This window comes from Erithacus rubecula (assembly GCF_903797595.1).
Source record: "Erithacus rubecula genome assembly, chromosome: 2".
In the NCBI taxonomy this organism is placed as follows: domain Eukaryota; kingdom Metazoa; phylum Chordata; class Aves; order Passeriformes; family Muscicapidae; genus Erithacus; species Erithacus rubecula.
Genome location: NC_136685.1, coordinates 19181670 through 19209107, shown reverse-complemented (window position 1 = coordinate 19209107; position 27438 = coordinate 19181670). Strand labels below are relative to the sequence as shown.

General features: G+C 38.9%; 1 protein-coding gene across 6 annotated transcripts in view; it reads right to left on the bottom strand.

The window, feature by feature from the left end:
• Positions 1 to 13665, bottom strand: part of FBXO25 (F-box protein 25) — a 30891-nt gene extending 17226 nt beyond the window's left edge. The window contains exons 1-4 of one of the 6 annotated variants that reach the window (XM_079325586.1): positions 13559 to 13665; positions 10551 to 10694; positions 3812 to 3921; positions 2429 to 2478 (exon numbers count right to left, since the gene is read on the bottom strand). In XM_079325586.1, coding sequence (XP_079181712.1) covers positions 2429 to 2478; positions 3812 to 3921; positions 10551 to 10687 — 297 coding nt within the window. In that variant the 5' untranslated portion in view covers positions 10688 to 10694; positions 13559 to 13665. Of the gene's footprint in view, positions 1 to 2428; positions 2479 to 3811; positions 3922 to 10550; positions 10717 to 13343 lie in introns of all 6 variants that reach the window. The other 5 variants (XM_079325584.1, XM_079325588.1, XM_079325585.1 and 2 more) reach the window with 5 other exon arrangements.
• Between the last annotated feature and the right edge of the window lie 13773 nt (positions 13666 to 27438).

Here is a 27438-nt window from a genome sequence, read left to right as displayed (position 1 = left end):
GGGGCATCTCCACATCCTAGTATGAAAATGGAAGTTTCAGAGGCTGTTGAGAACAACTTAAGGTGGCAGTAGCAGCCCAAAAGGACATTGGATTATGTAAACTCAATACATTTAGAGACACAAAGCCATACTGGAGCCCAGGACCAAATATACTGAGGCTAGGAAAAACTCTAACTGGTAAAAGAGAGTCTTGCAGAGCAGTGTGCTACTATGTATTTATTCGTCCAGGGAAGGAGGGGGATAAATAATTATTTAAAGCTCCTTCCTAGACAGACTTCCTTGGTAAATTATGGGATGGTGACAAATTTTGAAGTACAAATAATGTTCCTTTTTTGTGACCCAGTGAGTGCCTTCCCTGCATGTATCGCAGTGGGACTGGATAGTTAAGAATTCACTGCAGAGTGGTGGTGATAATTACTGCCTGTTGGTTAACGACCAAATTCAGGATTGCACTGCTTGTCATTCAGCTGATGCTCCTCAGAGCCAAGCACATTGCACTTTTCATTATATGCACACCCTGCTTAGCTATAAGGAATGAATTAATACAAACAGTCAACAAAACTTTTGTTGAAATTTAAATATTTGTGGCTGTTCTCCGGCTAAACAGTTATCATTAGTTCATGCTTAAAACATTAACAAAGGAGACATTTCCTTGAACAGATTTCTCTGAAACTACAGGTTTATCTTTCCCAGTATACCATCATGACAAAGTTATTCAAAAAACATCTCCAATTTCATTTCAGCCACACACATGCACTTGTTTTGGTTTTCTTTAATTTCAATGCTCTCCCATAGCATGTTTTACATGTTTTTATCAACACTTTCCTATCTTGCAATTTTGCCCCAAAAACTAGCATCCAGTTTGTGAAGAATGCTTCCTTGTTTTGAGACCGTTATTTCAAAATCAAGAAAGATTAGAATCTCTAAGAAAAACTAGAGCCTCTAAATTATGTTGCAGATTATCTTAAATTGTTGCTCTGAATTTCTTGGTTCATGTATTCTTATTCCTTGATACTTTCTTAACCTACTACTCCAAGCTTTTAAATTTATACAAAGAATTATTTGAAAGATTGGTGCTTAATTCTAACCATCCCTGGTTTATTTTTCATATTAAAAAACTCAAACAAACCTGGAAGATGAATGGCTAAATATTAGAAGGTAACCAAAATATTCAGTCCACTCTCTGAATGGACAAGGAACAAAAGGAAATACTCACACATCACAAGTACACCAACTTCTGCACAATTAGAGGAAAAAATAACTATGTATACAGGTTGTGAAGGACAGCAATGCATGAATTTAGGCTATTTGTATTTTGGCCTCAATGTACTTTGAAACCTCAAGTTAACCTAATCATACAAAGCACCACAATGACTGGTGACAGTCTATTGTCCCCCTGCTCCTCCACACCCTAATTTGAGATAGCACAAAGGGAAAAAGCATGCTTGAGACTTTTGCAGACCAATATAAGAGACCTCATCTAGAAGATAAAGCACAGAAGATAAAGATAAAGGCTGTGAATCTGGTGAAAGGCTTTAAAGTACCCTTTAGATGCAGGCAGTCTCTATGTCACTGGTCTACAAGGGCTGCAAAGTCTGGCAGTATGTCCTTTTTTATGTTAGCTCTCCTCAACAGCACACACTTCCTGAGTAAAAAGCTCTGTATTATCTCTTTCAGCTCTAAAATGTAAAGCTACTTTTGTCTGCATGACTAGAGTTATCAGCTTCACCTCCTTCCCACTCTCCTGGATGGCAATGTAGATGTAAAATCCACATGTGGATCACCATGTGGATGTAAAATGTCCTTACTGGTGTTCAAGTTTCACACATCCCAGACAGCCATGGCAACCAGCACAGGAATGAAACTCACACTTCAAGATAGTTTAATCTCTACATACAATGGATGTATTTTGACTCCTGACTTTCCAAGAGGTCACTCATATTCCTTTGTGTACATGATGCAGATTATATTCCAAACTGAAAGCACGTGGACTTCATTCAAAATAAAGATCTTCTTTGTAAAGTTTGAAACTGATGTTTTACTTGCTTCCATTCAAATTTACACCAACATCCCAAAATATCAGGAGGCTGCCTGCAAGCAACTTCTTTGGGGATATTTCTCTGGTTTTGCAATTACTTTCAATTTTGGTTGAAAGAGACAGTAGAAAGATAGATAGGCTTGGATAAGTAGAGTGGAGAACTGTATGTCTGCCCTTACAAGTTCCCACATCTCTGCCACACAGACCTACCTAGAAGTCAGTTTGCCAGCTGCCTTTGCCTCACCATGTGCAGGTGTCCAGTGTTGCCAGGGAAGAGAGTTAGGTAAAGCCCCTAACACCACAGGCCAAAAAATACTTTTTTCCAATATACTATCTGTCAATTAGGAAGCACAAAGATTTTAGGAACTGACCCACACCATGCAGACTTACTTCCTTGGTGCTTTCTTTATGAACATAAATCCACTTTTCACGATAAAAACCTAAAATAAAATCAAAATACAAGCATTTTAGGCTTTCACATTAGTTAATACCTTCCAGGAAAACTCAACTAAACATGCAATTTTCAATTAAATGCTTCATAGGTTAGCAGAACAGTTTTAATGAGGGAAGCTGATAAAGGCTAGAAAAGATAACTAAAAATCTTCACAAATCATGGATTTCATAAAAAGAATAGAAAAATTACATAAATGTTTTTTAAAACAGCAAGAGTTGGCACACAATTGGCAGATTTTTGACAACTTTTGTCAGCTATGACCAATCACTGACATAACAGTGGTACTAAATAATTGCTAATCTCTTTTTTTAATAGAACAGGCTCCTTAGCATATGAAAGTACAACAGATATAGACAATGCTTGTACTCCTGACCACTTCACCCCTTTAATCTATTTTCTTTTATACAGGTGCTTGTTCTACACTTGGTTCAACTAACTGCAGAGGACTGCAGGGAAGTCAAGGATACAGGACTAACAAAGGCAGCCAGGCTGACCTTCAGCTTTTATAAGTCTCCCATGTTGTCAAATGGGACACACAGCCCCTTGAATCTTCTGAAATACCTGAAACTCAGACCAGCCTAGAGAAGCTTGCAGCTTTCTGCAACACCAACTCTCTAACAATTTTGGGGATATACAAATAACAGATCAGTTCAAGATCAAAGCATTAGAAATGCAAGTGGTTGCTAACCAACTTACCTTTTTTTTACCTACTCTACCAAATTCTCTGCTTCAGACTTACTTGCTGTCATACACATTTGCAGTCCAAAGCACAAGTGATCTTTTGCAAATGAGAACTGATAAAATGATTTCATATTTTAATTTTTTAAAAGGGACTTGTTTTCAAGAAATTCAAACCTGATAAAAATTTTATCAGGATATATGATTATGATATTTAAATTAAATATATTTATTCATTTTTATTTATTTATAAACTGATTCTGGAGTTGTATGACTAATTAGAACTTCAATTACACAAAAACAAACCATCTGCTTTGGGAAGCAGAAGCTCCCATAAGCATCCAGAAGAATTTAATCTAAAACTGGTCCACAAAACAACCATGGTTAGTATGAGAAGACACCTAATACTCAGGAATTACTGTTCTTAAATGAATTACCTTTGGGTCTTTGAAAAAAACCACAATAAATGACAGGTAACACAGTTTCAGTTAAGACATACCACTTTTGACACCAGGATTTGTTACCAATACAGAAACAGACATAATTTGGAAGGCTACTTTACAGGTGACTAACATGGCTATTATAACATTTCTCTGAACCTACACGAGTCTTCTAAAATAAATGAAAATATCCAGCCTTACATTGTGAGTCTGTGTTATTCCCAAAATGATCTTTTTTCCTTTTCTTGGCTGCAAACTCACAGTCTTCAGTATTGTACACTTCTTCACTCTCATCATCCCCAGTTATAATACTGAAATAAAAATATCTAATTAGAATAGCAGTAATTAAATATTTAAGATGCATACATCTTACAATTTTCTGCATTAAAGTCTACCAGCTGAAAGAGAAAGAAATCATATTCTTAATTAAGACATTCTACCTGACTGTCTATAGCAACATGTATCTGGAGAGATATCTTCTTTTCCTCCCAGAGGGTTTGCATTTTGTGCCAAAGTGATTAAATACACAAAAGTATCTCCCAAGAGGTATCTTGTAAGTCATTACTAACATTCAGGAAGGACTACTAAGGAGACAGAACAAGCTGGACAACTTTAAAACTCTGCAAAGTTCTGGTGTACAAAAATCCATTATTTGAAGTGGACCAAGCCTTAACTGCACACAGGTAAAAAGTCTGAAGAATTACTGCACATCCTTGCATAGGCAGGAAGCCAGGAAAGAACATCTCTTACTCACCTCTGGGGCAAAGACAGTCTTTCTTTTAAGAAACTCTTGATTCACAACTCTGCACACACTACAGGTGTCATGGCACTCTTTTACCCATGATTTGTACAGCAGCAAGAGCCAAGTGGTCAGTTTCTGCCAGAGAGACTCAACTCCACCTTTGTCACTTCTCACAGGTAACTATCTAACACAATACTGAGGACTATATCAAATGTTTACATATATTGAACATATAGAGTGAATATTAATAAAGACACAAAATTTATTGAAAATATTCTTTAATAAGCTAACATTTCTAAAACATATGCATTTAAAAACTGTCTGTGCTACAGGAAATCTATACAGCTTCATAAAATTCTTTCTAGTTTTGCAGATAACTATAAGGACCAGCAACAAAGATAAGAATGGGTGTTCTCTTCTAGCACTGAGAAGGAAGATACTTCATATGAAGGCCACAGTCTTGACAGATAAGAAGAATGAAGGATATATTGCAATGAAGTTTAACTGGGGGATTTTTTTATTTCTACATTACTGCTCTTTGGCAACAAAGTTGTATATGAAACTCCTCACATTCATTACTATTTTTAATCTAAACTGCTTTTTATCACTGCCAGTTTGAACTTCAGATTAAAACAACTGAACACTGTAAACTGAAAAACAGAGGGTTTTTTTCCAAAATAATCTGTATTTGGGCATTAAGTGGCAAAAATCAAATTATTTTAGTCTATTGCTACTAGGTTACAGAATTAAAATTTTCAGGTTTGACCCATCTATTAAACAACACTGTAAAAAATTTTTGGCTTTTGAATTGCTCCAATCAGTACAGGCAAGCTCAGCTTAAACATACACAAGTAAAGATCATTTAGAAAAAGAAAATTGGTTCTCATCTTTTTTTTCAGGATTTAAATGCAACATACCTCTGCATTTAGATAGTGCTCAATCCAAGGTGATGGCCTTAGTTCAATCCTTAATATTTTTAAAGCAGAGGATAAAGACTCAACAACTTAAATATTCTATGCAACGTGCCAAATATCACATCTGGTCAAACAGCAAAAGAGTTCAGAGGGAAGAAACCAGCAAGAGACAAAAGCAAAGCAACTGACAAAAGCAAAACATCAACACAAGTTATTTGATTATGTAACATTCCAATCCATCCCTTTGGGTTGTCTTTTTTCCCCCCAAAGCTATCATAGATGAAATCTCTAAACCCACTAAAATTAATTTATGATTTAAGACACTGGCTGCATCACCACATCATGTGATAAGCTATGGCAGAAGCTGAAGAGTTGCTAGAGAAACAGAAATTGAGCCCAAAGCTCCCAGAGCTTTATCATCCTAAAAACGGATACAGGACTAGGGGAATAGGTCCTGGTACTCTGCAACATAACCCAAGCAGCACAGAAACTCTCTTATCCTCCCTGACCCCAGGAAATCAATGGGGAGAGGATGGGAAGCCACGTTCCTGAGGGCCTGCTTAGAAGAAGAAGGTTAGTAGGTAAAGATTCCTTTTTTTGTTTCTGGATCAAAGTGTCTCCCTAAAAAGTAATTTAGACCAGTAACATACCAGAAGTGATTTGAACCCACTCCTGACACCCCCTATGATACACTTCCTCAAGCATAATATAAATAACTAAGGCAGCTTAAGGAGTCAATAAACATAAGGAATTTTGAAGATGAAGATGGTTATTTCAAACATCTTTGTCTAGCATTCAAATTTGCCTGTGACACAACTGGAACTCCTCAAGCCTCTTTAGAGAAAAGACAAATTGGACTGTTACCTCTGAGGATCTTCTGATATTGGCTTTATTTCCTCATGCTCTGTCCCACTTCACATAGAAAGTCTTTCCCTACTCATCTGTAAACAACACCACCCTTCTTGACAAACCTTTAGTCTGAAAGCAATGAATGAAAGCAAGGGTCCCACAGACATCAGAAGAACAGGACAGAAATACAGAGTTACCCAGTGACTGCTTGCATTCCTTCCAGAAACCTGCAGAGCTGCTTGACAAGTAATAAAGCTGTTCCAAAAGCAACCCCTGCCCCCTCAAACACCAAGCTAAGATAGAAGAAACCAAATCAAGTGCTGCACGTGCCATATGGTGTAACAGAAGCCTTAATTTAGTGTTTTTATTATAATACTGCACGTGATATTTGAGTGCACCTGGCAGGATTTAAATACACATATAATACTGCCAATTTACAGCTATTCTTACTCTCTTGTCTTGATGACACACTTAATGAAAAATTATTCTAAAGCTTTTAAAAGCAAAGTACCTGGTGTCCTTAGAACTATAATATCTTGGATAAATCATGCAACAATTTCATTTTTTCAAAAAAAAAGTCATTTCAGCGTGGTATTTAAATAACCTCTTGGGTATGACACTTAAAATGATGGAAAATGTGACAGGGCTATCTGAGCTCCAACTATTTTCCCTCATCCTTTGCTTCTTTTCATATGGCCCTCAAGGCAAGCAATTATATACAGAGACACACTGAGTACTTTAGAAGTGACTCTCACAGCTTGACCATGGAAAATCCTGAGCTAAGTGTATGCACCAAATGATTTTGTCATTTAACAAATATATTGTAATGTTATCCATTAATAGATTCAAATCAAAGGACTTCTATCCAGTGCCAAAATCACTCTTGGGAACACTGTATCTCACAGAACTAGAAAAGAGACACCACAGACTGAAATTACCACCCTGCCAGCCCAAGTAGTTAATATGAACCTAACACACAAAAAAGTAAATATCACCATCATGAAAATCTTATTAGTCTAATTCTCTTTCTTTTACCTCAGAAGGAACACATAAGACAGCCTTACTCCTAAGTTGCAGACTATTGAAAGCCACTTGCATACAATTCTGTAAGGCAGTTCCATCCCCACCAAGCTTCTCCCCATCACCAAATTCAAGTGCATAGCAGTGGAAGGGTCTATCTCTGCTTGAATTTGCAGGCTGTCATGGCCAGCATTGACACCACAGAATGCACACAGCCCAAGCCACATTTCCAGCTACTATATACCTTCAACACAAGGCATTCTTATGCAAAAACTAAGACCTACAGAAGTGATGGTCTCAGGGTTATTTTCTAGCTTAGTTTCCATAAAAAGATCTAAAGTCTAACTTTCCAAGCATTATGCCAAATAATTAAAACTGTTCCTGCACAAATGATTATATTTGTTCAAGCATGGTTACCATTAGATCCATCAATGTTACTAATTCAGCAGCTGGATTCACCAAGGCATTGGATGACTAATCAAGCAAAGTCAGAAGTTCTATTTTAATAAGAACATATTCTTCAATATAAGTAACTCATGCGTCTTTAAGATTTATTTCTGAATCTGTTTGTGATTAGATCTTTGTAATTTCTGAAGAGAAAGTACTTGCAATGGGTAAAGGACAAAGTTTGGCAAGTAACTCTATCTACACTTTCACAGAAGACAACAGAAGCAAAAGTAAAAAGAGTTTCATTCAACTACATAGCTTGAATTTATTTCTTTATAAAGAAAAATGGCTATAATTACTCCTTTAAACACAACACAAAAGTACTGCCTTCAGAAGAATATTTTCTTCCTTCCTACAGAATATTTTAGTGAAAAGGACTATTCCTTACAATGGATGTAAATGAACAAAACCCTGCTAGAAATGCCAGACTGGCATACACCACCATCTCTACTCACAGGGCAGCTTACAGAGACAAATGGGTGGTTTTGTACTGTTTATTCTATGTTTCTTCTACAAGGAAGCATTTTATCAAATCAAATTTTTTAGTGCTACATCATCTTAACAGATCTCCTAAGCTGAGTTATCTTCAAATATGCACCATAGTTATTTCCAAATAGTGTAAGATGGTACAGATAACCAGCCAGCAACACATCTTACACTGCTGTACCACAATGTGAAGCCCTGCCCATGACCTACAAGAACCCCAAGCCTGGGTATATGCTGAGTACAGACTAGATAGGAAGCAGTTTTGCAGGAAAGGAGCCAGGAGTCTTGAGGATAAGTAGCTGAAAACAGGTCAGCAGTGTGCCCTTGTGTTGTGTTCAGCCAACTGCACCCTGGTTTGAGCTATCAAAAGTGTATCCTGCACACTGAAAGAAGCAAACACCCATCTTTATTTGGCAAGAGTACTCATCTGCAGTGTCTAGTTTGGGGCTCCCCAGACCAGTGAAAACATTGTCATGCTGGAACAACTCCAGTGGGGAGTCACCAAGGTACTGGAGTACTGGGTAAGAGAACTGACCTTGCTCAGTGCTGAGAGCTGGTGCTGGAGGGAGACCTGAGTACTGTCAGTTTCTAACATGAGGCTATAAATTAGATGGAGACTGCAAGGTTGGAGGTGGGCAGTGGTAAGTCAAGTGGTAATGGGCAACTTGTGATAAGAGAAAATCTTACTAGACTGAGGAAGGCAGGGAAAAATGACACAACAGGGCAGCACAACAACAAAATAACATTGACAGTAGCAGAACTTAAAACAGGAGCCCAGAGAAGAACTTTCATCCTTGGAAAAGAACAAAGCTGAAGTGGGTAAGGCTCTGCAGAATCCAACCTCAGCTGGCCTTGCTTTGAGTACGTGTTTCAACCAGATGATGCCTAGAGGTCATTTCCACCCTAAATTGTTCCAAAATGTTGTGTAAATAGACATTAACTGCAGTTCAGCACCAGAACTTAAATGGTATATAGAAAGTTTAAGTTACAATCAGAGATCTAAAGTTAAAAGTGCAGTGAAATTACTTCAAAGCAGTGCTACTATGCCAAGACATACCAACTTGAATTCTCTAGTCTGAGTTTGACATTTTAGACAGAAGCAAAATTAAGAATCAAAAATTAAAGCCAAAGTTTTTGGCTCCAGAAAAATTCAATTCTAGAGTCTTCCAAGACAAAGGAGGAAAAAAAAATTCAAAAAACCAATCCAGTATTTTTGCTCAAAGAAGCAATAAAAATACCTCACCTTGCTTTTTGGGGAAAAGATACATATATACATTTAGAGACACACAATTTCAAGCAAAAATCTTAAGTATTCACAAAGACTGATAATTCCTTTCATACTTACCAAACAGTATTAATTAAGCAGCCTACATGTTACTTATTTTTTTAAGCATTTTACACAGTTGCTAAATACTTATTATATTTCCCTTTAATAATATACTTGGCAAATTAAGATATGAAAGAGAGAAGATTTTTTTTTCAAAGGTATTTAAGGCAAGTTTTATGTTGGAAGCTTACTGAACATTCCTCCAGACAAAGTTTTGTATCCACGGTGGCCAGACTGTGTGGATAAAAATGTCCAAATGAGATCAGAGACAGATGAACAAAAAGAAAAAAAGGCATGAAGAAAACAGTAGGTTAAGCTTAATAATAATGCTTCACTGCTTGATAACTCCTTTGAGGATTTTTCCACAAATTTAGAAAACAGGTGTGTGATTACAGCAAGTCCTAGATTCCCAGTAAACTCCCTCTCTAAACCAGATAAGTTATCATTTATTGGACTAACAACAAAACACTGAACGCTCCCTTTCCTCATTATGAGCACATTATGCTGGAATTTATGACCAAGAATGCTATTCCTGATAATTACTTCTTTGTGGAGAAATTTGCTTTGACAAAGCAATTTATAGCACACCAGTCTGTGGGCATTTGCCTCAAGTATTACTTTATTTATCTGAGCTCTTTCTCACCTGTCTACAAGAGCACATACAGTCATATATTGTGTTAGAGAATGAGCAGTAAGATACCACTGATTGTATATTTGGAGCAAAGGCATTTTATGGCTGCCACAAGCTAATCCAACACACACCCAGCAGAAAGCCTTCATTCACTTCCAGGTAGTTCAATATGCCTGTTGCACTTACAATTTACAAGTGTCACTTTTATCTTTAAATAGTGCTCAACAGGCATTGGGGGACAGGGTTTTTTGTTGTTTTTTTTTTTTTTTTAAGTATTTATTGTTTTATTATTTTGAAAGACATAAAGGGTTAGAAGGGATCTGGCTGCTTCAAATAAGCAATTTGCAAAGCAGTGACAAAAGACAAACAATCTCCACAGGAGTCTCCTGTCTGCCTAACTAACAAAACACATGACTGCATTTGGATACAGATGACACCAGCTACACAAACAACTGCAATCTGAATGGAAATTAAGTCAATTTTGCCTTCCCACCTGCTATTAATCACTTTCTTTTTAAACTTACACAGTGTGGCTGATGTCATTCAGCTGATTATTCCCATCCTCAAGTGCAGGACTAAAGGGCTCACATCTTTTCCATCCATCTTCTGTTTTAACCCATCTCCATCCAGGGGATCTCCAGTCTTGGCCCAAAAATGGCATGGCTTCACTATGAGCAGAAAGAAGAGATTCTTTGTCTATTATTTATTTTATAAAAGTTTCAAAACTTCCTGTCATTTCAATTTTCTCTTTAGCCTTAAAATATATATATATATATACACATATACACCTTGAGAAAAGTTCTCTTAAGGAAAGTAGAGCATTCTTTTAAGAAACAGATTCAGTGCTTTAAGTAGATTTTTTTATTCTCTAGCTATGTTCTTCTTGTCTTTCAGCATTTATTAGATCAAGGTAGATTTCCTTGTTCTTTGGAGAACAAGGAAAAGAATCCTGGTAGTCAAAGAACAGAATGATACAAAAAAACCCACCCAAAATTATATCAATTACATCATTTGTAATCTGTTTTGCCATGATCAAACAGATTACTGATTTTTATATGTGACTAATAAATGGTTTTAAAGATACTGACAGCTCACAAAATCAATATTGTGCCTTTTTCTAATCCTTACAAATACTGGGTTTATGGCACAATGTGTAGTGATGTTTTGGTAAAGGAATTTTAACATTCCCAAAAATCTTTTTAGGTTGTTGTTGAGGATCACCTCCCATGCCAGCCTATTAAGCAGATACCAGGACAAAAGAAGACTGCAACAAAGTCCATTGTGACTTGTCTCCAGAAATTCCTATGAACAGATGCAGGTCATCACAGGTATATTGCTCAGTGTTCTGCTGCCATTTTTCAAAAGTGAGATTCACTTCTGACACATTAGAAATTTGAACTAGGCAGTTTTCTACACTCTGATGGCTATAACCTTGCCAGCTTTTACCCTCTTCTTCCCATTCATCACACAAGCATATTGCTCCCCAGTTTAACAAGAGATTTCACATGCAAGCTATAGAGGGAAGATAGTATTATCATATTTGAAACACATGTTAATATACAACAGTAACAGCTTTGGCTCTAATAAATATGCATTTTCTAATATTTTTTCAACTTGAAAAAATATTAGACCCCATCAGTAAACATCACTGTGAATTTATTTAAACATTTGCACTCTTGACCAGCATTTGCCCAATATATTTGTTAGAACAGGATAAAATGCCAGAAAAAAAACCCCAACAAAACAGGGTGAGTGAGCCAGCTGGGGTTTTCTTTATTTAAAAATCTGCACAGCATGCAAAACAAAGTGCATTCAGGATTGACTAAAGTCCTCTTCAGCTTTCCTCTGCTCCTAACAAGAACCTTTTCTAAAATTTACAATATCCATTCCCCCAGTCACAACAAACTTTATTCATGTTGATTTGCTTCTCCAATCCTTCTACTGCTTCCTAGGAATAATATGAACTACCACAAGTTGTTTAGTACTCCCCCCATACTGGTGTCTATCACAGAATGGTTTGGGCTGGAAGGGATCTTAAAGATCACTCAGTTTCAATCTGGGTGACACCTTCCACTAAACCAGGTTGCTCAGAGTCCCATCCAATCTGGCCCTGAATACTAAAAAGGATGGGATACCCACCACTCCTCTGGGCAACCTGTGCCAGTGCCTTATCACTCACAGGAAATAACTTCTTACTGAGACCTAACCTAAACCTACCTTCTTTCAGTTTGATGCCATTCTGCCTTGTTCTGTCACTATGTGCCCTTGTAAGTCCTTCTCCAGCTCTCTTGTCACTCCTTTAAAAACCTGGAAGACTGCTCTGACGGTCTCCCCAAAGCCTTCTCTCCCTCTGGCTAAACAATCCCAATTCCTTCAGCCTGTGTTCGTAGGACAGGTGCTCCAGTCCCTCCTCTGGACTCTCTCCAACACATTCACAGCCTTTCTAAGGTGAGCATTCCAGAGCTGGGTGCAACCCTGCAGGTTATGTATGAGGAGAGCAGAGCAGGGGGGCAGAATACCTCCCCTGACCCACTGGCCACACTTCTTTTGGTGCAGCCCAGAACACCTTTGGCTTTCTGGCCTGCAAGTGCACATTGCTGACTGATGTTGAGCTCCTTGTCAACCAACAGCCCTGAGTCCTTCTCAAAGCTGTTTCCAATCCATTTTCCATCCATCCTATATTTGGGACTGCCATGACCCAGCTGCAGGACCCAGGACTTGACCTTGTTGAATTTCACGAGGTTTGCACACACTCATTTCTGTCCTGTCAAGGTCTCTGTGGATGGCATCCCTTCCCTCCAGCTTGCCAACTACACCACACAATCTGGTGCCATCCAAAAACTTGCAGAGGATAACTTAATCCCACTGTCCACATCCCCAGCTAAAATGTTAAACAGGCCCAGTCCCAACCCCAGCCCCTACAGAATGTCCCTTGTCACTCATCTCCACTTGGACACAGAGCTGTTGGCTGCAGCTCTTTCAGGATCACCATCCAGCCAGGTCCTTACCCACCCAGCAGTGCACCTGTCAAATCCATGTCTCTCCAGTTTAGTGACAAGGAATTTGTGTGGCACTGTGTCAAAATACTTTTCAGGCAAATTACATCAGTCACGGTGTGACCCCGTATGACCTCACCCACCAACTCTGAAACCCCACGGTAGAAGGCCACCAGATTTGTGAGGATATATCCCTAGTGAAACCACACTGGCTGCCATCCTCACACAGCCTAATGAGACCCCAACACCCCACTCATCCAGGCAGCCCCACACACCTCCCTCCAGACCCCTCAGTGCTGCCCGCCATGCCTCGCCCCACACCCATCTGCCCACCCTGACTTTTAACACCGTGTCCCACACCCCTTCGGCTCCACACGCCCTTAAGAGCCAACCCCAAAGCCCTCAGACCGCGACTGCCCACGCTCAGCCCCAACCCCCCCGGGCCGATGTGGCTCACACACTCGGCCCCACAGGCGCTCTCCGGGCCAGGCGCTCTCCGGGCCAGGCGCTCTCCGGGCCCGCCGCTCGCCGCTCACCTCCCGCCGCTCGCCGCCGCTCCCCGCCCGGCGCTCGGCCCGGGCCCGCCGCTGTTGCCGGAAGTACCATGGGCCGCGCTGGCCACGCCCCCGCCGCGCTGATTGGCCGCCGCCCGCCGCGCTTGTTGCTACCCGGCAGCGCGCGCCGCCATTGGCGCGGTGGGGCGGGGCCGTCTCCGCCCACTCGCGTCACGTGACAGGCGCCCGGGGCCGCACGTGCCAATGTTTTGGTCGGCGGGGGCGGGGCGCGTGGCGCGCGCGGGGCGGGGCGTGGCCGCGGGGGGACCCCCGGTGTGACCCCGAGTGACCCCAGTGTGACCCCCCCGGTGTGACCCCGAGTGACCCCAGTGTTACCCCCCGGTGTGACCCCGAGTGACCCCAGTGTGACCCCCCGGTGTGACCGTATGGGGACCCCCGGTGTGACCCCGAGTGACCCCAGTGTTACCCCCCGGTGTGATCCCGAGTGACCCCAGTGTTACCCCCCCGGTGTGACCCCGAGTGACCCCAGTGTTACCCTCCGGTGTGACCCCGAGTGACCCCAGTGTTACCCCCCCGGTGTTACCCTCTGGGATCTCCCTGAGGACTCCCCCGAGTGACCCCGTGGGGACCCCCCCGCCGTGACTCCTCCCGATGTGACCGGCCTGGGGTCCCCCCCAGTGTGACCCCGTGTGACCCTCTGGGGAACCACCCCCCCCCCCCCGTGTGACCCCCCCCGGGGACCCCCCCAGTGTGACTCCTCCTTGATGTGACCTCATGGGGACCCCTCCCGATGTGACCCCCTGAGGACCCCGTCGGTACAACCCCCTGGGTAATTTCAAACATAAATGACCTTAGATTTTGTGCTGTAAAAAAAGGCTTTATTATTGTAATTATTTGAATGCTTTGGATTGACTATACTACAGTTACTGAAGCAATCGTTAATCTTCTTGCTAGTCATAAGAAAATGGAGTTTATGAGCCTATGAAATAATTTCAGTGTCATGACAGCACAGAATTCAGCAGACTCAGACTAGAAGGGCTTCTTTCCTGTCTTTGGTCTTGAAAAACTTAAAAGAGTGGTTATTTTTGGTCTGGGATTCATTGTGTTCTCAATATGTTACTTCTAGTAATTAAACTAGAGATAGGATTCCTTTCTTTTCTTGAAGACAGAAATAAAAAGTTGGATACCCAAATCTTTTTCAAGACCCCGTTATCCTGACACAAACACAGGCATGGCAAAGGTGCTGCCTTTGCACAGCCTGAGGCTGCAGGCCACTCTCCCTGCTGTTGCCTGCTGAAAAAGTTTTTTTTGTTTGTTTGTTCGTTTGTTTGTTTGTTTTGCTCTTTGGCATCTGGATCTACAAAATTTCTTCATAATGTGGCAAAAATCCATTTGTCTCTAGGATCCTTCTGTATTTTCTGTCTTTGAGGTATCCTGTGGTGTGTGACCATACAAGTACTCAGTTACCTCATGGCTCTGGTTGGGTTGTTCCTTTAGGGCAGGCTGGATTTTACTAGCAGAGCTTCATGAGTGAAACATCTAATCCAAAAGGGATGCAGTTCAGAAAATATGCTGCAGCTGTGTTTACCTGAGGAGCAAGCAGCATTAAAGCCCTGAAAGACATTAAGCAGGAGATTACTTCTTGAAAAAATGCAGCATTTTGGGAAGGAGTCACATTGGAGCAGTTTATGGAGGACTCTGTCCAGTGAGAGGAATTCTATGCTGGAACAGGGAAGCAGCATGAGAAGGAAGGAGTGACTCAGACAAAACATTATGAACAGATCCCAACCCCAGTTTCCCAATTCCCTGTGACACTTGTGGGGGAGAGAAGGTGGCAGAAAAATCAAGAACAAGGAGTGGAGTTGAGGCTGGGAAAAAAGGGAATTGACCAAAAGGTGCTTTTATTTTTGTTTCTGTTTCTCATAATGCTATTTTAAAAATAGCAAATTTCTAATTCACAGCAAAATAAATTAATCTTCCCCAGGTTGATTCTGGTTTACATATGATGGCAATTGGTGAATAATTTCTCTGTCATTATCGAGACCCATGAGTTTTGTTGTTGTTGTTGTTGTTTTTCTTTTTTCCCCCTGTGCTGCTGAAAAGGGGGAGTTAGAGAGCAGAGGGATGAGCACCACACTTCCTAATACCATAGAATGGTTTGGGTTGGGAAGGATCTTTGAAGATCATCTATTTCCAATCCCCCTGCCATGGGCAGGCACACCTTCCACTAGAGCAGGTTGCTTAAAGCTCCATCCAGCCTGGTCCTGACCACTCCCAGGGATGGAGGATTCCTGAGCAGCCTGTGACAGTGGCTCACAAGGAAGAATGGTTTCCTGGCATCTAATCTGAACCTATCCTCTCTCAGTTTAAAGCTATCCCCCCTTTCCCTATGAGCACACACCCTTGTCCAAAGCCTCTGTGTTTTCTCTATGAGCCTTCTTCATTCACTGCAGGCTGTAGAAAGTCTTCTCTCAGCTGAGCAGCCCCAGCTCTCTCAGCCAGGCTGTGTGGGACAGGTGCTGCAGCCCCCGAGCACTCCCTGTCCCTTCCCTGTCCCTTCCCTGTCCCTTCCCTGTCCCTTCCCTGTCCCCAGAGCTGGGTGCAGCACACGGGAGGGGCTCCTGAGAGAGGAGGAGAGGGGCAGAATCACCTGCTCAGCCTGTGCCACACCTGCTGTGTGAGCCCAGCTGGGATGTCACCCTGCGCGACACCTCACGCTTCAGGGAGGAAACAAGAGCGAAGGAAGAAACAGAGGAAGTCGTGCTTCCAGCTTTTTTTCTTTTTTTCTGGTATAGGTCCTAAAAGGACAAGGACAAGTGTGTCTTCCCAGCTTAGGCATCACACTCTTTGACTTGTGCTTCAAATTTAATAAATTTATTAGTAGCTGAGATACATAAGTAATTGGGTTTTCCATGACAACTCTCTTTCCTGCATATTTGCTGCTACTCATGCCCAGCTACTGTAATATTTCACCTGCTGACTTCAGCATATTTATATTAATTATACAATAGAGGGAGCTGGAAGAATGTGATTTTAGATTTATTTTTTAGCAAAGAGCCACTTATTACAAGACTTTATGTGTATGTGATTTCATTCCAAGTTTCTAGAAACCTTGTGACTATTCAACAAGCAGATGCAAAGAGGTTATTGCCCAGTTACTACTGAGCCATCCTCTCTTCTCAGTGTATATTCTCATTCTGTACTACTAAACCAAAGTAATTTTACTGTATAGGGTTTATGAAGTAATTCTACTATTTAATATTTCTATCTTTCCATCTGCTGTTTTTGTAACACTTTTTTGTGACACACTTTCAAATGAAGAAATTTAGAGATATTTCCCACGTTAAGAATAATGCTATCTTGAGAGTCCATGCTCTGAATTATAAAAAATTCATCGAAGACTGAGAAATTTATTTTAAAGTATTTTTTATATGTAGTGCATGTCTGTGTTAAAAGTATACAAAAGAAAGCACTTGTTCACTTTAGGGGGGTTTTCAAGACATAAAATAACTTAATGGCATGTGGAAACCTTTAAGACTATTCTGATCAACATAAAGCAGCTTGAGTTGTTCTTGAATAATTTAATATTGATTGACACTATTCCATTTCAGAAATTCTTTATAAAATTCTATGGTAATTTTCTTATTCTGGTGTCACAGCCTTCTATTATGTTTTATTTAATACTAAAGCAGTTTAAATCTTTGCAGTGGAAATTGAGCAAACTGATCTGAAGTGTGGCTGTTTGCTTCTGACTGTTTCAGGGAGATTTTAAAGTGAAAATTTCATTAAACCCAATGGGTTTTGCTATTGGGATAGTTACCTTGCTGTTGATTGCAGGTCCATGTAGATGAGACACTAGATTGTTGCCACATTAACATGAAATTAGGAGACCTCAATAAAATGGTGAATTCCATCTTTCCCATTCTTTGCTATTAAATTACTTAAATTATGATTTCTTTTTGATAATCCACAGTGAAGGTGAATTCTTTAAAGGAGATTACACTGAAGCCAAGCTACCTTACTTTAAAATTGCTATTGCTTGTAAAATCTGAGATGCATTATTAAAAGCAAAACAAATGGTATTTGGTGAGGTTTAGTATAACCTCATGTAGCATGCAAAGAATCTTTTCCTTAAGATTCATATTTCCTTAACTGTTTGGTCTGGGAAAATGCATTTTAGGAATGTTTATATGTGTTTATGTTTATATATAATATGTTTGTAGGAATCACTTCCAATTTTTTCTTAGAAATCATCTAAAAATGAGGATTGTGGTAGATGCAAAGGGCTTTCTTTCCTATGGGAGAACAGTTTTCATTTTGCTGAGTAATCTCTATACATATTTCAAAAAATAGGATAGTTCTGGCAAATAATACAGCAGCCTTATTCAGTTACTTAGCAACATTTAATGCTAACGAAAAGAAAGAGGAAAGTGATGCAGGAGCAATAAAATCATTAGAAAGCAGAAGGAAACTCATGAGAATAATGAAGATGAAACTCATAAGTAAAACAAAAATGGAAAAGAACACATAATCCAAGCAGTTAGCCTTTTTCCAAGGAGGCAGTTGCTTATAGTTTCATTTTTCAGGAAACACTATCAATCTGTAAAAAAAAATTAAAACTTGGAGAAAAGCCTCATTATCCCAGATATGACTTAATGTGTGTGTTTTCAGTGTATTACAACGTTCTTCAGAAATTTCTTTTGTAGCTGGCATTATTTTTTTCTCATACACTTACCACAGATACTGCCAAACCAGGAGGTAATGCTACCATTCCTCCTTCATTAGGTTCATTGCTCTCCCCAGTGTGAGGAGATAAATAATTCAGTGTATTAGAGAAACTGTAGATGCATGGGGCAGCATGTCCCTTCCCAAAGGCTTGGGTGCTGAGGAGAGATCCAGCTCAGCAGTGCTGCAGCCCAGGACAGCCCCTTTCCTCCTGGGAATGCCAGGGACAGGCTCTGACCAGCAAGGCTCCTGCCTTGCCACCCCAGCTCCCCTCTCAGTGCCCAGGCCCAGGGATGTGACATCACCAGATTGCTCTCCAAAGAGCATGGGGAATGGAAAGAACTGATGGACAGGCACATCCTATAATAGCTTTGTGAGGAAAAAAGGATTCACAGATATACAGTGGGTTGTTAATGAAAACACTCAGAAAAGTATTTGCCTTCAGCAGATTTGCTCATCAATGTTGGTTGCAGAATTTTAATATGGAAGATGTATTTTATAACAATTCACTGTTGAATGTAAAAACAGATTTACTTTAATTGGAACAAACACTATATAGTAGAGGGAAAAGAATTTTGAAAACTCTGTGGAAAAATTGAGTAACACTTTGCTGGGAAATAACATTAATGGAGAGACAGAACTTACAGCATGGCAGTAAAAACCATGATTTTAGATAAGTCCAGAGAAACAATCTGGAAAAGAGCATGTATTTTGAGACAAATCTTTAATTGAAAGCCCTGGGACACAAACAGAAATGGCACCATTTGATCAATGGCAGGTTGGATACTACACCTAACTCATCTGTGATGGGGGGAACGTGGGGTCAAAACTAAGGTTTGGAAAAGAAATGTTCATTTTTCAAGAAATATGTGCTTTGCCTATTTTAAAGAAAGATAGCTAAGAAAGAAAATTAATTAGTTTAGAAATTTGCAGGGGTGGAATTTCATGGCAGTCCAAGGTAAAGAAATTGGTAAGAGATTACCCATCAAAATAAGGTTCATTGCTTTTATGGTAATGAAGGATGGCAAGAGGTTTCTAACCTTCTCAAAACATTTAATCAGACAAAACCAGCCATTTTTAGATGCAGACTTTATATATTGGTAAGTTACCATCTGTTTTCACTATCTTTGTATGCATTCATAGAACCTGTAAATTGGTTTGGTTTAGTGGTTTCAAATATATTCCTAAGAGAAAGTGATTTCTGCAGCAGAAGCTGGGGATATAGAACTTGAGGAAGAAATGGATCAAAACTGAAGTCAGTGCTGTAATAATTGAGATAGATACACAATTAATGTGTAAATGAGAAGATATGTAATTGTTGAAGGAGAGAAGTTCTTTTTCTCTAGTTTCTGTGGGCTTTTCTCATAAGAAGAATTGGAACAAAGAAATCTAATTGTACAGAGAAGTTTCATCAGTATAGGAAGGGAAGCTTAATCAGTATATATGATATAGTTGAATCTGACTGCAGGGAACCAAATGCAAACTAGTAGATGTAGCTAGAAGGGCAAGAAAAGCAGTAAACTATTAGTCTACTATTCTACAAAATGATATATTGTAAAATTCTCAGCTAAAAGTATTTGCTAAAATGCTTAGCTGAAGGAGATGGCTAAAAGAGCTGCTGCTTGAAAAGGGTAAGTTTTCAAAGACAGAGAAAAATAGGGTTTGGAAGAGAAAGATAGCTAGAATGCTTAGAGAAATTAGGTGTTTATTAGTTTGGCTGGACCTGATAAATTGAGTTACATAGCCACTAACCAATCTTAAAGATACTAGCATTTATATAGAAGACATACAGAGGATTAGAGAAGTGTGACAGAACTGCAAAAGAGCAAATACTGTGTCTATTCTTAAAAAAAATGAAAAATAAAACCTATCAATTACAATTTGTAAATTTAACTTTAACTTCTGGTGGAAAAATCCAATACTAATATGACCTCTGTAGTGAGCCAGAATACAGAATTAAGTGTATGCATGTTAAATTGGTAGATGGTAGGAAATTGGCAAAAGCTTTAAGAATGTGGAAAGATATGCTAAAAATTAAAAATGACCTTGGAGAAGTGGTCTGAAACAGGATGAAACTCCCTATAGACCTTCTTTTGTATATCTATTCATAATTAAAACATCTGTCCATAGGATGCTTTGCTCCCATTTAGCTATGCTTATGATATACATGGTTTAATGGAATAGCATAAATCCAAACATAATTACTAGTGCTAGGAGTAATTGTCATTATCTCAGCAGCAGAATCTGTATCTGATATAATAGCAAGGTTATTGTGATAAAACTGACCAGTGAGGAAATAAAAAAGAAAGTATTGAAATTTAAAAAGCCCCCAATCCTGAAGTTTACTTAGGTTTTGCTTGCACTGATGATACACCTATAAATAATAATTATGTTAGTTAATTTATGTTGTGGTTTATGGAAGTGGGAGAAAAGAATCAGGCTTTCTGATTTATCAAAATTTTAATGGAAGCTAAAAAACACATTTTAATCTTATTCTGGTTTCAGGTGGGGTGGAGGGGAAGGGAAAGAGGGTGGAGTGAGTGGCTGTGTGGTGTTTCACCTCCAGGTGGCCTTGAAACCATGACACAGTTTAATCACATGGAATGCAGAATCTCAACTTTGGTAATTCCAGTTATGCTCAGCTACTGCACTTTAGCTCAATGATATTAAAGAACTGTGGTTCTGGATTAAAAAAAGTCCAGTTCCCAGGTTTGGTGGGTTTGTTTTTTTTTTGTTGTTGTGGGTTTGGTTTATTTGTTTGGGTTTTTTTTAATGCAAACTGCAAATGCATAATAAGGAAAAAGAAAAGTCTTGTGCAATAAAAATTTGATTAAAGTCCCTTAAAGTGTCTTTCCACTGGCATAGCAGACTCCACAGAAATTTCTAAAACAACATAACCAGCTTCTTTCTTCAACTATTTTTATACTATGCCTTGTCCTATGTTATTTTTCATAACCGAAAAATCTTCCACTCTTACCAGAAGTCTTTCCCTGGTAGATTTGTGCATGTTGAACATTCAGTTTATTGAGGTTTCAGGAAGTTTCAGTTCCCATGTTTTACATTTGAGCAATTTTCCTCAGTGCCATCAATAGTGACAGGCAGATGGCTGCATGCACTGTATGTTTTCATCCCTTGCAGGTGTCCTGTAGGGACTTTGAAACCTCCCATTTCCACTTCCCTCTCTCAGGAGGTTCTGAATTATGTTGGTTTTTCTCTTCAAAGCCCTTGGAAATTCAGCTGGAGATCAGGCAGTCCATAGCCTTGGCCAGAGGGAGTAACTGTCATATTTAAAATGCACCATCTCCAGCAGCTGGAAATTAGTGCTCTTATCTAGTCTTTGTGTAAGCTTGCATATTAGACATTTTTTTTTTTTTTTTTTTTTGAGAAATAAATTTTGGTTATAAATAAGATAATGCTCTTTGTTTTCAACAGAGTAATTTACAGTACTGCTGAATGAGAGTGACATCAATGGACTATCAGTCTGACAGCAAGCAAGCTGTCAAAAACCTTTAGTTTTTGGGTTGGTAAGTTGGTATTGGAGTGATGGGTTCAGAATAATTTTATCTTTTCATGGAAAAATGCACATATAGGGGATTCTAATGAACAAAACAAAAACCTGTTTGTTGACTGTTATAGAGGTTACTGTATAATATATGCTTCATATACTGTATATTTACAAGTAATTTAACTATTCAAAAGTCTATCAGAGATTAGTACATGGTCAGTAGTTCCACACCTCACGATTAGTAGTCCTCATGATTTTTAATCCACTGTGATCTGTGGTAGTAAAAAGTTCCCTTTGGAAGCACTAAACAGAGGAAGCCTTAGAAAGTAAAAACAAAATGAACTTTAGAAAGTATATTTTGTGAAATAGGAGTGCAATATACTTTTATGATTATTATTCATTGCCCACCATGTAATTATAATCCCTAAATTCACGTTTCCTGCAAAAGAATCCATGTGGGGGGTGGTGGTGAGTTTGTCCAGTAAGCTTTATGGGTTGAAATTCCTTCATTTGATCTCTTCTCACTGTATTGATATCAGCACCACTTTGTATGACAGCCTCAAGTGCCACCCAAGCCCCAAGGGAGTCAAGGAGGATTTTGACCTTTATTGCACAGGAAATTAATCAGTCTTGTTTATAAGGAAGAAAAGCAACTGCATATTGTACAACTACAATTCTAAACTTTATAGTTCGATTCAGTGCCAGTCCAGTACAAAAAACAGTCATGAAAAAAAGCTGAACAAATTTCAGGTTTGTTTTCTTAGTGTTTTGTTTATTCCCTGATAAGGAAGAAACAAAAGCAGCATTTTATTCACTCACAGGTAGATTTCTGCATAGTTCTTAGGACCATTCTATTACACTGAGCATAACTCCTTGGTAGTCCATCTTACCAGTTCTCAGAGAGGTTTACAGATATTAATTCTGAGTGTACATTTCTTCATACATTGTTTGGAAATTTTTATTATGATTTTATTGATATCCTAAATATAAATTTTATGGATGTAGATATGAATTTTTACAAAACAGTCAAAGGCCTTGTGGGTAGGAAATTTTTTTTTCTGGTGCATTTTATAGAAAAAGGATGATTACCATTAAACTTAACAGCATTTTCAGAGGCTCATAGGCCTGGAAGACACATAGTTTTAATTTTTATATTATTTGAACATAAGCAATGCACAAAGAATTAAATCATTTTTGCAACCTATTAAGATAAAACTGCCTCATTAACACAAGTATTAGACTAGAGACACAGCAGGAAGTGATCAATGTGCCTTTCAAGATGGAAATTTATACTAGTAAATACCAATAAACAATATGAATGGTCTTGCTGGTAGCATTGGAAATGCTATTTAGGCTGACATTACATAACTAGGTGTACAGTTATCCCATGAGCTAGATTCAAGAATCACTTAGATGTATTTCTCCTGCAAGCACCCTGGTTAAATAAACATAAAATTTACTGCAGCAATGGTTGCCTGTCCATACCAAAAGGATGACTAAATGTCTTTAAAACCCTGAGAACAAAACAGAAACCACATTTCCTCGTGTCTCTCTTTTCCCCTTCTATTTCTTCTGCTTCTTTCTTTGGCTTTGTAGTTCTCAGGCAGTGGAAGTCCCACCCTGCTCCCCAAAAACTCTCAGCTCTTTGGGTAGTGTTTAACATCCAGAACCTCTGAGAAAACAAACTGATGAGTGAATCCACACTGCCATGAAGTGAGGGAGGTTAGCAGCCACTCCCCATCACTAGCTGTAGGTCTTTGGCATGAATGGGATTTAGACCACTCTGTAAAGTACAGAAAAGGTGTAGCCTGTTTAAAGATGCAGCTAATTTGTTTAAAGATGGCCTGGTCACTTCCTTCAGATTCAATGATTTTTATAAATGTCCAGTTTTGTGATGTCACCAGTTGGGTAAAGTGCTGATGTTGAAATGAGTTTTGTCTAGGTAATGGCAGCAGGATTGCACCCTGTAGAGCTCTGTTCTGTGGCTTCTATTTCATTTGAATCAATATGCTTAAAAGAACATATTTATAATTATACTAATAATTGCTGCTGTTAACCTCTACCCTTAAATTAATTCTTCAACTTTGGGAGGACAGAGCAGCTGACTATAGATTATTAAAGTTAGGACATAATTCTGATTTACCTGTCTGAAAGATACTACAATTTGTTGTTGCTAAATTAAAAGCAGTTAATAGCTTTCCTGTGTTCATTTATATTGAGGAGATCATTTCCTGATTGAATTTGCTGGCAGTTCTAAAATGTAAATTCATGGCATGTATTATTTTTTGTCTCTATTTTATAGCATGGTTGCATTTTATTCATTTAATTAAATAAAAAATGAGAGTAATTTATAACTTTGATGCTAGATCTTTCAGCTGCAGAATTGGCATATGTACAAAATGGTTTTGGCATAGTAGAGATAAGAGGATCAGGGAAAAGTGTTTTTTTAGCCCTTAGCTGGACTAGTTTGAGTTACTACAGTGACAGATGAAGTTTCATGTGGGTGTAAATACCACTTTGAATGCTTATTCCTTTGGTAGTCACTTCCATGCTTGCTATGGAAGCTGCCTGGTTTAGGGAGTATTAATCCCATGGCAGTAATAAAGTGGTGCTGCAGTGGTTAAGTCTGTGGGGTGAACTGGGCTCAATAATTTCAGCCAGAATTTGTCAGTGTGAAGACTGGCCCCTACATGCTGTTGATTTTCAGATGTCTGTGCCAGTCTGTGGAATTAATTTTGTTTTAATGTAAAAAAATTACTGAATTAAAACCAATTCACAATTATTTAACCTTACTTGAGGACATGCATTTGATTTAATGCAGTGCTAACTACTGATCTGATCTATTTCTTTAAATTTATTTACAATTTTATGTGGCATGTACCTGCTTTGAGCATAATGTCCATCAGGAGACAGAAGGCAAAACCTTTACAGCTTCTAACCTTCTACCAAGAAAGTATTGGACCACCCAAAGCTGCAGCTCTGATGGTGGGAGGAATAATCTGATGAATTCTAGTGGCAGCAGCATCAGTGGTTGTGAAGCACTGAATTTAGTGTCTAAAAATGCAACAGGCAAGTGCTGTGTGCTCTCAGTAATCCATCACAGCACCATCTATCATGCATCTCCTTTTCCTTGGATGACATCTCCTTCTAGCAACATCAGCACAAATATTTGGAGGAAGATAGAGAAACATATGGCCTGCAGTACTTCACAGGCAAATTGCTTCAGCAGAAAGCATGCCTTTTCATTTACCTTCCCAGCCAATGCTTAGAGTTAATCACAGCAACCAAGTGCCACTGCTGTGCCATATGGAAGCAGAGCTAAGTGCATTAACAGAAATTTAAACACATGTGGGGAGAGTCACAGGAATTATGAGTTCTGGGAGTGTACATTTAATAGTCAGACAGGAACACTTGACAGAAAAGAGAGGAAAAAGTTGCACATTTCTTGAATCTTACTCGTTCCAAGACTCTCTTTTGACTTAAGCTTTCACCTCATATGCTCCTTCACAAGTTGCTGTGCTCCATAAGTCTTAGCTCTTGATAGAGTAGGCAGCAGCAATACTGAGAATGCAGTCATGATCTCAATGAAATCAGTGGCAAGACTCCAGTGGACTAGGACAAGCCAAAATTTCTCTTTTAATGTAGGTTCAGTTCTATTAAAACTGTTGCCTTAAAACAAAACTAAAACCAAAAAACATCCTGCTGTCTTTCTAAATGTTACAGGAAAATACCACAACTGAATCCCCATTCTTCAGTTACTTACCATTATGATGAATTATTGTGTTGGACTGTGCTTTGGGTTTCCAGGTCTAAAAAGATTGTCTTGGCAGCTTTGCTGTATCTTCACTTTAATCAATTTTGTAATCAAATTGTCCTTCTTTCTCCAGTGTTCTGTCGACCTCTTGAAATGATTAGAAAAGATTTAAAGGATACTAGCTGCCACCAGTGACAGCAAGCACATAACTTGTGGAAAATCTCATTACTACTTGTAAGGAATATTCAAACAGGGCTATTTAAAAGACAGGCTAAAGTCCAAATTTGGACAGTTAGTAAATTCTTTCCAGACCTTATGAGAGTGAGATAAAGTAAGATTCATTTCATCTGCTTTTAGCCATCTCTAGTTTAGATGTGGTCACCTGAATTTGCTACTTGATGCTGGCTGTAGAGTTGGGGATCGCAGAGAAGCAGACAGTTTTAAAGCACATCAGTAATTTGACCTGCTTTGTTCTTCTGCTTTGGGATGAGATGAATTCCTCCCTGAAAGCACCAGTGTCTTTCCAATGACTGTGGAGGGAACTTTAAATGTAAATGTCTGTATTGTAAATATGTCTAGTTAGATGAGTTTCGTTCCCTCTGGGATCACCTTTCATCCTCCTGCAGGACATCCCATATTTCTTGCAGTTTTTAGGGAAGAATTTCAGTTCTCACCATAGTTCCCAAGTTCTGTACCATGCCTAGGTGACGCACAGAATTGAAGATAAAGCACAGATCCCTGCTAGCTGACCTTGGAAAAGATATGCAGCAGACATGGTAGGAGTTGGGTGGCCCTTGTTACAAAGAGTTGATAAGGAGAAAAGAAAAAAATCAAACTAATTTAAAGATTGGTAGAGACATATAAATATGTGGTTATTCTCCTAAAAAATGGGAAACAGAACATTAAATACACTGTTGGGGTTTTGACACTAGATGGCAACAGTATACATTAGAAATACTGGATTGTCAACCAATAAAAGTAAATTTTACTCAAGGAATTGAATGAAGGACAAATTCAGAAATTATTTTTAGAATAGATTTTAAATGAAATTAGAATGAAATAAAGCATGTTTAAAGTACCACATTTCCTCTATCAAGATATAAAACCTAGAGAAACTAATTTAACTCTACTAGAAAAGCTTGTATTTACTCTGAATTGGAATCTGCCCTTCCATGCAAGAGTATTTATTACAAGTTTATCAATCTAAACAAAGGCTTTATGTTGCTTTTACTGGCTGGATGGTTACAGAAAGTCTGATGGTCACAGGCCCCCTCCTTTGCTCCTCAACTTCCTCAACAGATTGTTTTATGCACAGAGTTTGAGAGCAGTTTTCTTTTGTCATGAAACACATTTGCAGGACAGAAGAATCAAGTTCTCATTTGCAGCTCTTCTACTGAGTTGTAGCAACACAGTTCATTTAATTAGGAAAAAAACCCACTGAAACACTGCAGCAAGATTAAATTGTGGTGTTAATTTGGGAGGAGAAACTGCACTTCTCCTTTTACAGTGGTCTAAATCTTTTGGTTTGGTTGGTATCATTAGTGCAGAGGAAGAGAAGGATGTGACTTTCTGGCAATTCCTTTTTCTTTCCTGATGTACTTGAGACACCATGTTTGGGAGATAGATGGATAGGACTTCCCAGTTGCTCAGGGAAATATCCCCTGCCCTCACTGTTTGTTGGTATAGATATTTTTTCTTAATATATCTTTCTCATTGCCAGGTTCCCAATGGTGTTTAACATCCCACAAGAAGAGTCCAGAGTTATGCATAATGCATAATGCAACTTCTACAGTAAATGAGAACATTAGACTTTCAAAGAATAGAATTGACTATTTAAGGGTTAAAAAACACTGAGAAAAGTTCCTAGATTATTTATCAATATATCCTTTTAATATTGCTACTATTTTGAAAGAAAAG